This window comes from Pseudonaja textilis, chromosome 3, assembly GCF_049901715.1.
Source record: "Pseudonaja textilis isolate UNSWEBS1 chromosome 3, rPseTex1.2, whole genome shotgun sequence".
Classification (NCBI taxonomy): domain Eukaryota; kingdom Metazoa; phylum Chordata; class Lepidosauria; order Squamata; family Elapidae; genus Pseudonaja; species Pseudonaja textilis.
Genome location: NC_141992.1, coordinates 44,045,737 through 44,060,583, shown reverse-complemented (window position 1 = coordinate 44,060,583; position 14,847 = coordinate 44,045,737). Strand labels below are relative to the sequence as shown.

The 14,847-nt window shown below is 37.4% G+C and overlaps 1 protein-coding gene across 9 annotated transcripts in view; it reads right to left on the bottom strand.

Moving 5' to 3' along the window:
- SLC45A3 (solute carrier family 45 member 3) overlaps positions 1–14,847 on the bottom strand; it is a 37,583-nt gene that overhangs the window by 5,667 nt on the left and 17,069 nt on the right. For 6 of the 9 annotated variants that reach the window (XM_087929404.1, XM_087929402.1, XM_026715525.2 and 3 more), the window contains 3 exons: positions 4,061–4,457; positions 2,456–3,280; positions 1,079–1,344 (listed from right to left, as the gene is read on the bottom strand). In XM_087929404.1, coding sequence (XP_087785530.1) covers positions 1,079–1,344; positions 2,456–3,280; positions 4,061–4,253 — 1,284 coding nt within the window. In that variant the 5' untranslated portion in view covers positions 4,254–4,457. Of the gene's footprint in view, positions 1–1,078; positions 1,345–2,455; positions 3,281–4,060; positions 4,458–10,410; positions 10,541–14,847 lie in introns of those variants that run through there. The other 3 variants (XM_026715527.2, XM_087929406.1, XM_087929405.1) reach the window with 3 other exon arrangements.

Sequence of the window (14,847 nt, the reverse complement as noted above, 5' to 3'; positions counted from 1 at the left end):
TACAAAGGTCTACAAAGAAGATACAGTAGTCATTCAGTAGTCGTGCAGTTAGATAACGGGGAACAGCTGCTTTGGACATATCCTGATTGGGATGCAAAACTGGCAAAGACAAGCTAACCTAGTGACAGTTTTGAATAATATTTCAACAACAGAAGTTATGTATTTGTTTAAGAGTTTGATCAGAACAGCTATACTGCCAGTTTTCTGAAGATTTGAATAAACGCTTTAAATAGGGATCAACTTAACATGCCTCTTTGTTGCTCCAATATAAACATGTTGCAAAACATTTGTAGATCTCTAGGCCATACAAACCCTGGTCAAAGAAATCCAGGAATCCAACCCAATACATAAATGCATTGGCTAGCATGAACTTATCCTGCATGACTACTGTCAAGGCTAGTGGTGGTGAAGCCATTACGACTTGGGAGTTTGTATCAGGTGTCCCAGACTTATTGATTATGATACTGATAATTACAGCTATAAAAAATACAGGAGTTTGAACTATCAGTATTTCTGATGGTAATTTTCTCTTAGATTAATTGAAATTATCCACTCTTTCCTAGTTGTTTTGCTCTGCAATGTAGGTTTTAAGATTCGTGGCTAAGATACCAAGTCTACAAAAACCCATTGCTCATTAAAATGTCTATAAATGGGGAAAACAGGAGATCAAGTCAAGATATTATAGTACTTTATATAGTCAATAGCTTCATATGTCAATGGGCAAGAATCAATAAAACAGCAATCAAGTAAGGTACTGCTGACTGAATCTTTAGTATAACTAAGCAAATTTAGTCTTTGGCTGCTTTCAGCTGGATGGCTGGGAATATTAATAACCAAATTATTATGCAACCATTCCACCTTTTCCTTGACAGAGGAATGGTAGGAGAATCACTTTAGAAGATGACTTATGAATTCATCAGAAAAATTACCTAAGAGCCTTCTCTAGAACCGTTCTTATCTGCTAGTTTCTGCTTTCATACAAGATAGCTATGGGGAAAAGTGTATATGTGCCAAACTTCATATTAAAATTATATCCATTTGTTCCATGCTCTGAGTCATTTCAGGATGTTTCTCCTACCTGTTTCTCATGATGATAAAGTGATGCAAGTGTGTATGGAAGGATCTGAAGCACTGAGAAAGGGAAACCAGTCAAGGCAGCAGAAACAGTGACAATGACAACACTTTGAGAGAAGCACATGATGAAGGCTGTCAATGGAAATAAAGCCACACTGGCTAAGTAGACCGTTCGTGTCCCAAAGTGTTTCACCATCCGATCCATGATTGTTGAGAAGAAAATGGAGATGATACACTGGAGAAAGAGGCCCAGGCTACCCATCCGAATTCCTGAGAAGAAAGATATATATAGTGAAATAAAGAAGATGGACAGGTTAGCTAGAAAAAAGTCAAATTTCATAAAGCCAAGTTTTGTTAACTGTCTGGACAACAATGATCTATCTGTTGTAGTACAGTTTATGAAATTAAAAAATGAATAGGAGGAATGTATTAAATGTGTTATTATTCATATGTCAGAAGTGAAATCTGTCCTGAGGTGTCTTACACAGAGTAACATAACCCTCAAATATAGCTCAGCCTTAAATATTTTCAGAACTTTTCCCAGCTGTTAATTTTAGCAGTTAACTGAGGCCAAGAAGTTAACTTGTACCTGCAAATGACAAATATTGCTCACATTTCATTTATGTTGACAATTATGTTTAAATCAGTGCCACATTGCAGTTCCTTGTGAACTTTTCTTCATGCATCTCTAAAAGATAATTATACATGGGTCACAGATCCAAGATGAGGCAATTACTGAACAGTATTGTGTACACTTCATTAATAAATGTTAAATATTAGTTAAACTGAAACGGAGTCACTCAGACCTTGGAACAATATGCTATATTGGAACAAAAGGCAATTCAGAGATCAAATGGCTTTAAGAGGAGACATTCAAAAAAAGCTACCATCTGGATAGTTTTTCATGTTAAGACAGAGATGAGAGAACAGGTCAAATACAGATTTTATCCTTTTGCAACAAGAGGGGGATCTGCACATTTGATTTAGTGCAGGACAAATATCTAAAATAATATTTTACAAATTTAATTAACAAAAAGTAGTTTGCTCACAGGCCATCATACATTAATCAATGAATCAGAAAAGTCAGGTATTAACTACTTTAGCAATGAGGGGACATATTTCCATAAAAGAATAAAATATACGTTGATGTTATGTGCATGAATAGTAATGAGTTTCTTGCTACTTCTCCTCAAAGAAGTTCAAGGAAAAGGAAAAATTTATAACAAATTACAAAGGCAGGTTTATATAAGTCTGCTCTAATTGCATCAACTATCAAACATTTTTAATGAAAATGGATTTTCTAATTACATAATTTAAAAAACTTTCAATTCTGTAATCTGCTTCAAGGGTATAAGCAAAAGGACTCTCGCACACTTCATACCTTCATCATAGTTTCTCCTGGCCTCTGTCCCAGGTTTAGCCCTGGGGATGCCTTGGTATAATCCTTCCCCAACAAAGTCTGTGTAGAACAACATGAATGTCATGAGGGCCATCCAGCTGCAGAATTCCGCCACAAAAAGCTTTTGGATTACCTTGGGAATACGACAGCAAACTCCATGCAGACGTGGGGCCAAGGCACAAAGATTCCTAAAGGCCTGAACCAGATGCCTGGTCCTCAAAAAGTTCTTTGGAAGCCAAAAAGAACAGCAGGCAAATGATGGGGACTTGGAAGAAGACTTTCCTGTAGGGCCTGAGCTGAGCTCTACTTGAGCTGATACCTCCTCTGTCACAAAGACAGTTGCTAAGACACAGCCAAGGAAGATGACGGTGAGGAGGCTGAAGAGACATTCCTCCTGACCCCCTAAATAAGGAGCAAGGAAGCTACTGTCCCAGTCAATAGCTGGGAGCAAGTACCCTACACAGCCACCCAGACTAACCATGAAAGAGTACACAGAGAAGGCCTGTCGGCAGCTGTCAGGGTCTTGGAACAGGTCCGACAGAAGAGCTTCCAAGGGGGTGAAGCAGACCTGACCACAGAAGTCAAGAAGGCCAACCCCCAGGATAAGGAAAGCCAGCTCCAGTGCACGGGTATCCAAGGCAACAAGTCTGGCCAGATGGTGAGCATGTGGAATGATGAGAAGGCTCAGGAAAACACCTAGGCATAGGACCCAGATGAAAGGCCTTCGACGACCATAGCTACTGTGCCAATGGTCACTGGCGGAGCCAAGCAGTGGTACAAACACTAGACCCAGAACTGGTCCAATTCCTAGAAAATAAGAAGGGGAGAGAAATGATTATTTGAGGCGAGGGGATTATATAGGGCAGTAGCTGGAAATAAAAGCTCACAAAACAAAAATTGCAACATCAGATAATTCATCTCCAGATCTCCAAATCCTAAGAGGAAAACCAGACTTTCTAAGGAGATATGAACAACTGCTAGAGGGTCTTTGAGCATCCCCTCACCCATTTTCCAAAATGGAGTATGTGTGTGTACCCATGTGACTTCAACGGATAAGAACAAGGGTGAACAAGTTAGCAACAGAAGTCATATTCAAAGGTAAGGAAAGCCATGATACAAATGTAGGAAAGTCATCCTATGTGACAAGGAGAATCATCTTGAAATATCTTGTAAAATGCAGAGCTTCACATCCCCTAGACCTTTTTTTAAAAAAAAATACAAAAAAATACATGCTGCCACTATTTGGAAATGCAAACATGAGAACAATGTAGGGGCATATGTGGTTTGCAGGCTTTAGGTTGCCCATATCTGGATTAGATTACACCTAGTATATTGTTTAGTATAAAATAACAATTACGTTATCTTTTCTTCTTACATCCTAATCCATAATATTCCAGTTCACTTTACATCCAACATGTACAACACTATTTTTGCAGCCTGAATATTATTCAGTTGGCAACCTGCAGCCCTAAGGCCTTGATTGATGGACAGATAAACATGCACACCCACTTATCCACATACAGAACTCAAAGTCTATCAAATCTAGCATGGACAGTCTCCCAGCAAAGAAGAAAAGAAGCCACATACCTAGAACCATTGTCATAAACTTCTCTTCCACTCCTACTTCCAACAAGAGGGGTGGCACATATGTGACACCTGCAGCAAGGCAGACCTCCAGGCCAAAAGTCAAGGAGTTGATCAGCAAAAGCTGGACTCTGCGATTCTGGAACACCATGCTGAGCCAGGCCCTCTGAGCCAGGCCACCCATGCACCTCATCATCCCAGAGTCGCCTCAGCCCACAGCATGCTCCTTAGGGGGATTGAGAACAGGAGTTCAGAGTCCTGAGTTTTCTTTTGTAGCTGAATGGCAAAACATCAGTAGCCATGATATATCCAGCAGTGAAGATCTGTTTGTTGCCCACTTGGGTCCAAGCTGAGGATGGCAAGATGAGTAGTCTTAAGTGCTTATCATGCTTCACTTTCCCTATGAGAATAGTGAAAATTAAAAATAATACATATCAGCATTGAATTTCCTTAAATTGAGGCATTTACTAATAGCAATGTAACCCACGTAAAAGCTCCCCTGCAAATGAATTGTTCCCCACGTTTTGCAGGGAACACACAAGGCAGCTACTCCTTAAACACCAACCCTCCCCATGATGTAGCTTAAAGCCATAGCTTTATCATTCATAACTGAATAACAATCGTATTAGGACTGAAGAAATCAAGATTCCATGATTCCACACTGCCTTTGCATCCATTTCTCTCTGCCCACAACTGCACCAAATATCACACCATATTCCACCACTTGGAAACATGAAAGATAAACTCAACTGGTGATTCTGTAGCTTACAGTCATACTCCCTCAATCCAACTTTCCCCTCAGGATTGTTGTTGTGGGGGATAATAAGTGGCATTATATATGCCACCTTGAGCTAGGACATAAATCTAATAATAAAAGGTGTAGTGAACACATCCATATAAATGCTACATAATCCAGAACTTGCCCAACCCTTCCTAAAACAATTGTGAAATGCAGCCAAGGATCACCAAATGATTTCTTAGCCCTGGACTTTTTAATTGCTGGCTCTTTTTTCTTGTTTAGCTATGCAAATAAAGCAGTGTAAACTAGCTCAGTTCCATGATTTCGCCAAACAAGTTTCAGAGCTGCACTTTGGGAGGATGTTAAGAGTTGTGTTTCAAATACTTAAGTTCTGACAACTTCATAGAACTAAAATAGAACCCTTAATTTGCAGTAATTATAGCAATAAATAACTTTGACCTATATACTGCTTTATAGTGCTTTACAGCCCTCTCAAAGCAGTTTACAGTGTCAGCATATCGCCTCCAATAATCTGGGTCTTCATTTTAACAACTTTGGAAGGATGGAAGGCTAAGTCAACCGTGAGCCTGGTGAGACTCGAACTGGTGAACTGCTGGCAGCCAGCAGTCAGCAGAGGTAGCCTGCAGTACTGCATTCTAACCACTATGCCACTATGGCTCATATTTATGCTTACAAGTCCTTTCTTAACTTGCCTATTTATCTATTATAAACACAGGTAGTCCTCAACTTACAACAGTTCATTTAGTAACTGTTCGAACGGTTACAACGGCACTGAAAAAAGGGACTTATTTTTCACACTTATTGTTGCAGCACCCTCATGGTCACATGATTTACGCTCAAATCAGGGGTGGGATTCTACCAGTTCGCACCTATTCGCTAGAACTGGTTGTTAACATTCTAAGCAGTTCGGAGAACCGGTTGTTAGAAGAAATTATTGGTCTAATCCTGTAAGGAAGGCAGGAAGGAAACATTCTGGTGTTGCTTACAGAAACTGCCTCTCCATTAACTCTTATTACATTCTTGGCAGGACTAGACTTCCTGTCTCTGGAACTTCTCTGGAGTTTTTTTCCCCTCCTTTGCTGGTACTTTGCTTGTGTGGAGTGACCATTCAAAGTTACAATGGCACTGAAAAAAGTGACTTATGACCATTTTTCACACTTACGACTGTTGCAGTATCCCCATAGTCATGAAATGCCAAGCGAGGAGATGCGTGCCTCAATGTGAGTGATATTGAGTTGGCCACGCCCAGCCAATAACATGACCACCAAGCCATGTCCACCCAGTCACATGACCACCAAGCCACGGCCACCAACTAAGCTATGCCCACAGAACCGGTTGTTAAAAATTTGAATCCCACCACTGACTCAAATGCTTGATGTGGTTCATATTTATGACGGTTGCAATGTCCTAGATTCATGTGATCCCCTTGTGCGACCTTCTGGCAAACAAAGTCAATGTGGAAGCCAGTGTTACCAACTGCAGTGATTCACTTAACAAACATGGCAAGAAAAGTCATAAAATGGGGCAAAACTCACTTAGCTACATAAATTTTGGACTCAACTGTGGTCAAAAGTTGAGGACTACCTCCAACAGCTGCAAATTTGATATGGTACATTAAAGGAGTATTTCAGTAAATGAACAGGAAACAAAATGACAAATGGGCTTCAATGGAAATAAGTATTGAAATGAAACTCTCTCAGTAAAGGAGAGATCTGAACCAGTTGTAAGTAATCAGGGTTAGATTAGGGTTAGAGTTCAGGTTGTGAAGATGCCACAACTAAGCCAAAAAAATGGATGAAACATGATTGTCGATATCCTAATGCATTTAGACAATTGATGGTATGGTTATAAATGCATACTTAAGAGCAACTCTTGTCACAGCTCAAAAAGAATAACGTAGCACCCTGCCAGAAAGGCCAATCGGAAGAAGAAACGTTATAGTGTTTAGCTCTCTGGATTTGGAACAAAGAAAGTGGAAGAGATAATAAAGAGTATGAAATGTACAATGTATAAAGAAAGTGAATCTTCTGATCATGTACAAACGCAGTATAATGAACTCAAACAGCAGGAGATTCACGGCAGATGGGAAATCAGAGGAAAAGCTTTGCACAGTGAACCTACATAATTTGTAACAATAGGAGATAACCAACAGGATAAATTGTTTAAAAGGGGGAGAAAATGAATTCTTGGAGGAAATGTCCAGCATAGGCTTTGGGGCATAATGACTACATACCACCTCCAAGCTGCACATGCCACTTAGGCTTTTCAGAGGCTTCTAACTAGCTATTCCAGGATGGCAACTTGGTTAAATGTTTCATCAGATTCAGTACAGCGGTTAAGCTCTAAACTCACCTGACAATTATATTCACTGGACGTGGATCCAAGTAAAAGCACATAGAATTTGCACTCATAGAAACAACAGGAATGAGATATGCAAAGATAAGAGAGAGCTGAAATGTTATTCTAGTAAATAAATATTTTGGGGAGAAACAACCTGACACAGTTGTTTTTGTAATACAACTGTTTAAATTATCATGTACATTTGCTAAATAGAAAATCTGGGCTAGAAACTGAGAGAAAAATACAGATTATTAAGAAGAATTAAAGATATTAACAAATGCACTGTATGAAGGAGGAATTTTTTTTTTGTACTAATATGTTATTCAGAAAAGAAGGAATAAATTCTAAGCAGCTATAGCTTAAGGGTATGAGGGAATTACCTTAGGAGACAGGAGGAAAGCCTAATCTGACATCAGATAAGAGGCAGCTACCATAGGTTGGAAGCAGGAATGGGGGCATGGAAAATGTCTCAGAAAAGACCCTCCCTACTTTCTTGGATTGTAAAAGTGAGACAGGAGAGACCCCTGCAGACCTGCAAGATTCTGCTAATGTAACCTTACAATAAAGACTGAGTGACTATTCCTGGATATACTTCTTGTTTGGGCTGATCCACAAAGATAACACATTGTTAAGAATGATTAAGTTCTTAATCATTGTTAAGAATGACCATTATATTTTCTGACGAAAAAATCTGACAATGGAGATATTGAAGGGCAGTTAAGTAATCAATATAGTAACTTGGGCATGAAGTTACTATATTGATTACTTAACTGCCCTTCAATATCTCCACTGTCAGATTTTTCCTCAGAAAATGTATTAGCAAAGGAAAGAAGGTATATATCTCTTTGAGTTGGAATTACAAGAAATATTCCTTTGGTAAACCATAGTTTAACATCTTAACAAAACAGACCAGTAGATGGCTCTATTGCCTCCAAGACTTTGCCTTACTTCTATCACAGCACTGAAAATATATTCTACCAATGTCCCCTTAACAAGATTAATATGCGATTCTCTACAATGAATTTTCCTTTTTCTTTTTGGGGAACGTATTTTTGCTGAGACACACCCAATAATCAAAAATGGCATCATGCAGAACTTCCTCTTTTAAACAATCCTAAAATTTACAGTAAAGTCACAGTACATCTTTCCAGGTAGTATTACTTTAAAAGAGGCAGGACTCAATTATTAAACTTGTTTTTAAAAATCAGGATTTTGAAACAATGAATGGGACACATTCCAGGTGTGCAGTTATTTCACATATTTGCAGTTTTCAAATTGTAAAATATTAATGCATGCACACTGCCTTATCTATATATGTAAGGAGTTTTCCCTCTCATTGCATGCTTTCCACCAATAACTTAACATCCTTATATAAAGTTTGCTTATCAAGACTGGAAGTTATGTTAGATCTGCCACTGTAAACAAATTATATTCTTCAGCTATCAAGGAAATTATTTATATTTAAGTAATTCACACAAATTCCATACTTCTGTAATATCTGAGATCCAAATAAATACAAAAGCTAACTCAGGGGAGGCCATTTATCTTTCATTTCACTGCCTGAAATTAATGTAATTTAAAAGAAAGCTTGGTCAGTCTTTCCCAAAAATGCAATTATGGTGTTTAAAGAGGAACTACTCTCTCAAGAGTTGAGAAGTTCACGGGGCCATCATCTTCATTTTCAACATAATCCATACAGATATTTACATGCCTGACATCCTTTCCTCCCTTAAACAATTCAACCCAAACCCATCATGGTTTTAACAAATATGTGTACTGCATTACTTCAGCAGAAACAGACCATAAAAAATATAAAGAGAAAGGTGTGCAAACTATGTACTATAGAACCGCCAAACAAAATTAGCATGTGCCAGTTTGAGGAGAGAGACCACATAAAATGCCCTTTATCTCTTCATATTACACACCAGAGATATTATTACACTGGTTAGAATGGAAAAATGCTCATACTGCTGTCTTCTAAGAGGAAAGGGGAAATGGAAAAGATAAAATGTGAACAGATATTGAAAAAACATCTCCAGATGAACAAATTTTCCCTAGCTTTAAATATAGGCTTGTTATATTAGTAAAATAAAAATAAATAAATAATTGAAAGAATCATATTTGGCAAGGTAGGAAACAGCTACATTGGGAAAACTAAAGTCAACAACTACATGCCACTTTTTTCACATTTGGTTTTCTGAACAACAGACATTCTTCAATTTCCAAACTGATACATGGAAAACAAGTATTATATCAGTATAACCTAAATAATTGAATAGAACTTTGCTTGGATGCTCACAGAGCAAAGTAAGATATAAACAATTACAATAGGTTTTAAATTCCAGGAGAATCATATAGGACTGATGAAAGTTTCATTATGAAGATTATGTACAAAAGTAAGAAGTTTGTGTGTCATGCTTCTGGACATCTGTTTTTCCATTACTTTTAATCTACTATCTTAATGACAGTATTTAACTCTCTGGTTTGAGAGTTATATTCATCCATATGTAGGAGTGAATTGGAAACATATTTACTGTACACATTAATTTCTACACTGAGAATACCTATAAAATTGCTATTCAACTGCGAGAAGAATTATTTAGCCACTAGGCTAATGACAAACTAATAGACCATTTAAAAACCAGTTAGAGTGAAACCTTCCTTGGGATATAAACCTGCCCTAAAGCCATAAAACTCAAATAAGTGCTCTTGATGCATTTGTAAATAATAACAAAACCAATTTACTTAGACACAAAGCACAGGATTCTACCATAGCACCAGTCAGCAGAATTAGATGACAACACTAAAATCTTTTGTCCTCTGTGGGGCAAAATTAGATTAACTTCTTGGCAATTTCAGAATGTTTACAAATATAAGACATATTTAGCTTTCATGCTAGACATTAAGCAAATCAAAATTTTGGATTCTTCTTTCACTTCTACGCAAACCTAAATTCATGCCCTGTATCAGTACATTTCAGAAGCAAGGAGCTGTTCAGCAAAATTTAAAGCAATTCCTGGCTAATCTCTTCCCTTCCCTCTCTTTCTCTTCTGTGGTAGTTGATGAAAGGTGTTATTTCCAGTAAGTTTCTATAATTGCAGCTTTCATTCAGTAATCTGGAAGGGTGAGAGAGAAAACAAAACTATTCTGGGAAGCAAAGAGCAGAAAACAGTGCAAATTTAAACTGTCCTTCACCAGCCATCCAAAACATCTGCAGAATCTCTACTTATTCCAAATGCTAAGCTCAACTCACCTATTATTTGCTAAAGCTGTAAGCCAACAGGCTAAGAAGTTCAAGTATGCTGGTTTCATATCCTTTTCTTCTGAAAGACAAAGCTTTTTTAGCAGAGTAAGCTTGGACCGGCATTGGGAGTGCACCAGAAAGAGGTGGGGCCAAGATCCACCCCTTTGCTGTCATAGCCTATTGGTTTGGGAGCCCTCCCTGCTGCTTTTTACCTTTCCCTTCTTCCTTCTCCCCTCCCAAGTATTTGCACTGCAAACTATTGTATATTTTACAGTGAGTGGAGAGTTCCAGTTACAATGCACAACCTGCTCTTTTGTCTGGACTCTGGAAGAAAGGCAAAAGAAAAAAATAATACAAAGCAGCAAATACACAATCCTTTTTTTAAAAAAAAAACCTCAGAAGAACTCAGGTTCTCAATTTCTAGGATGACATGACTATTGCACTGTTATCAGTAGGATGGCTGTTACACTCCCATTTCTGCCTATTGTAGAACATAACACTTCTACTCTAAGACATCATGTTAGTAATGGACATCCGAAAAGGGTACAAAAGCAGAGGAGAAGGGGGAGAGGGGAGAGAGAAGAGATGGCTGGGAACAGCTGGGAACCCTGCCCTGAATCCATTCTCAAAAGTGATTATGCAGCTGAATAGTGCTGCCTCCACAACAGGGGAGTCTGTACTCTACTGGGCCTCTCTGAAGAGACATAGTAGCGTCCACAGAAAGTTGGCATGGAATAAAAGCTATTGTTGGAAAGGAACTCTATTTTCCAAAATAGTGGCAAAAGTTAGCAAAACACCAAATGTCATTCTTGATCTAATAAATGAATTGTGTGCTAATGCAGCCTTCACATTTTTATTGTTTGTGATGTAGTAATACAAAAGAAATCAGCAAATATGGGACATTATCAAGCAAAGGCTGATTACAGCTTGCTTTATTTATATAAGGGTCCTCTTGTTTACTAGCAGTTTAAAAGACAAAACTTCTTAGCAGTATAGTTTGTATTTCTAATTAAAATTTGAAAACTGCATTTCAGGTTGATGAAGACTTTTCATTCATGATCAACATGTTTTACTAACCTAATCTAAAAAGCCACAGCCTACAACTTGAAGGTAATTATGCATAGGGTTGGGAACATGCTGATCCTAATCAATAGGGCACACTGCACTAAATATTGTGCTCTTCGATTGATTCATATGTAAACACACATATGCAAACACTCAAACGCCTACACTTCAACATTTATTTTTGAATCACTGAATGTCATTTTGTATTTAGCACCGTAAATAGATACTATAGATAAAGCACTTGTTCTATTCAGATGTATGGAGCGTACATTGTTTAGGTCTCAGTCATCTGGAGGAAATGTGGATCAAGTGGAAAGAAGAGGGGGGAAATTATCACTCATAATTCAGAGCTTACCCTTTTGCAGGTGCCTGTTAGGCTACTAACAACAGTCTCAGCAGAGAGCAGGCAGGCATTATAAACCACTAATCTCCCCCACAACACACTTGCCAAGAGACTAGATCTGCCAGGCATACAGCCAAATTAGATGCTACAGTGGAAATGTCCAAGACGGATAACTGCAGTTGTAGCCCACCATGCTGAAAATAAAACTGTGGTCATGATGAGAGTCTTAACAGAATTGCTTTGTTTATTATACCTTGACAAATGCCAGTATGCATATCTTACTAAAATTAAAATGATTTGTCTATTTTGCCTATGAATTGTATTTTTAATCTATTTTTATTTTATTCAAAAGAACTTAAAATACAAAACTCCAAAATATTTTTTAAAGAAACAAACAAAAAGTTGCACAAACCAAACAAGACACTAACCTGACACATATACATATTATCCCCTCCCCCAGCTGAATATTGATCAATATATTACAACAATATTACTCTCCCACCCCTTGCAAAACTGGCCCCCAAAATTTCAAACTACTAATTATATTTGCAAGTTATCAATCTGTCATCTATATACTATATTAATGACAAAATAATTAACAGGAAATAAATGATAATTTAAAAAGACAAGATTAAAATTTTAAAACCCTGTGTCAAACAAGCTGTTATTATAATCAACTTTATCGTAGAAAATTTATCAGGGCTTCTTATTTATCCCTTATTTGTCCTGGATCAAAATCTACATATGTGTCTTAATACCATCTCTTTATCAATTGTTGTCTAGTTAAATATGCTAAGTCTAATCTCCAAAGTAGGTCTATCTTCCTAAAAATCTCCAGAGGAAATTGTTTGCCAGCTATGTGTGACAATTCCATTCCCCAATCTCCTTCTATCCTCTTAAGGAAACCAATTTATCACTTATCCACTCAAGTCAGTTTTCTGCTGCTGTAAAAGAATGCAGGCTTGAACTTCAAGGTGGCGTATGCAATTGACTTACTTAGTTCTAAGTCTGTAAAGTCTGTATTTCTTTCCAGTGAATCTGCTACTTTCAGATCACATTTTTTGTGTGAATCTGATTTATCTACAGTTGCATGCATTTGAATATTTTCCACAGCAATTATCATTTTACCAAACTTTTTAAAAAAGCTTTCAACTAGGGACTTTTTGGCTCTTTTTTAGATGCTAGACACTTTTCCTTGTCTGTAATCTGATACATTGTTGCTTTGCGTAACCTAGCAATGGTAGATAAGGAAATTTTTCAAAGACACAAAATAATAACCCTCAGAAAATAGAGAAGCAAGGAAGATATTTTAATCCAACATTTTAAAAAAATATTTAAAAAATAAGCTCAAAACTTTTTGCAAATTAATAAAATATAAAATCCTTGTAGTGAATGTCCAAGAAAAATGTAAAGCAAGTAAAAGTACTTTCACTATCTAGAATACACCATGATTTCCTTACAGAAAAATGAAAGTTATTCAAAACAAGAAAATAGATCAAAGGAGAAAGACCACCCCACCAAAAAAGAAAAAAAAAGATGGAGTCCAGCAGAGGAGTATAATAAATCAGCATTCAACCAGCTGGTCAACTATTAAAGATAAGAAGCAAAGAAAAACAAAAGCTTTTAAAAATGAAGTTAAAACCCAAACATTCTTAAGAGAATGAACTGCTGAGAAGAAAGATGGATGCTCAGTGACTTTCTGATCCCTCCCACAGGCAACTGTAATCTTCAAGATTCCTCTTCGAGGTCCATGGACAACAAAAGCTGTCTTGGGGCATTCCTACATTCTTCCATTCAAATTTAGGAAGCAGCACTGCCAAAGAATCAGCTTTGGCAGCAAAATCAGCAGATTCCCGGCAGGAGAAAGAAAAGTCCCTACTGTTCAGCAGCCATCTTGGAACAGAAGTAATGAACAGTATTAGAAATACTAGAACTTGAAGATTATGCACAGTATGACTGTATAAAGTGCCTGAAAGCCAGCAAAAAAGATATATTCCTAGATATTAAGGAGCCTTTAGCAACAGGCCATGCTCAGTAATACAGCATGCACTTTGCATGCAGAAGCTGTGTGTTTTGTTTGAAAAACTTGGAAGAGCCACTACCAGTCTATACAGACACTGCAGAAATATGCAGACAAATGATTCAAGACAGCTTCCAGCTTCCATATATTCTGTGTGCTTCACACAAGTATGCCGCTATATAATGTAGCATTAGGCCAAGTGTAGGCAGAACTTCATCTCATATCTGTATCTGATCGAAACATTTGGGAAAGCAAAGTAAGTTATAACATTTTTTTCCCTTTTGGCCAGAGCATACTGCTTATGAAGTCGTCACCAATTCTTTTTCAATTATTCAAAGCGTTTAAGGAACTCACACATCATGAATGTGTGTGCACACTTTGTGCATGCGTATATGGAGAGGAGAACAGTATTAGTTCTTATCTCCCTACCCAAATTACATGCATTCACCTGACTGGCCTATAACCTCTTCAAATCCAAACTTGCACAAGTTGCTTTGTGTGTGTAATGTCTTACCATGTTTAGGTCTTATTACTATTTAAGCTGTATATTCTTGTTTTTCACACAATTGTGTTTGGTTAGATAAGTTAATGTATAATAGAGGCAACCATAGATTCAGCAAATAGATGCATAGAGTTTATATGTGCATAAGGACAGTGTAGTTCAATGCATATGCAAATCTTCTGGGCATAGATTTTGTCACTACCTTGTACACAGCTTCTAACACAGTATATATTACTAAATAAACAAATGCTAACAATGCTAGCCTCAAGACTCCAATTCTCAGTGCTAATGAATAGATTTTGTGAATGAATCACTTTTATCATTGTTTTAAAAGAACAATGATTTCCATTCAAAATACTAGATGTTATCTTTCTAATTCTAATACATTCCCTCCCCACAACCTATGGATTATGAATCTCCTGCAAATCTGCTTTTGAACCTTAAGATTCACATTAAAAAAAAAAACCCTGAATGAAAAGCAGTCAATAGAGTCTGAACTGGCACAGGATCAACTGG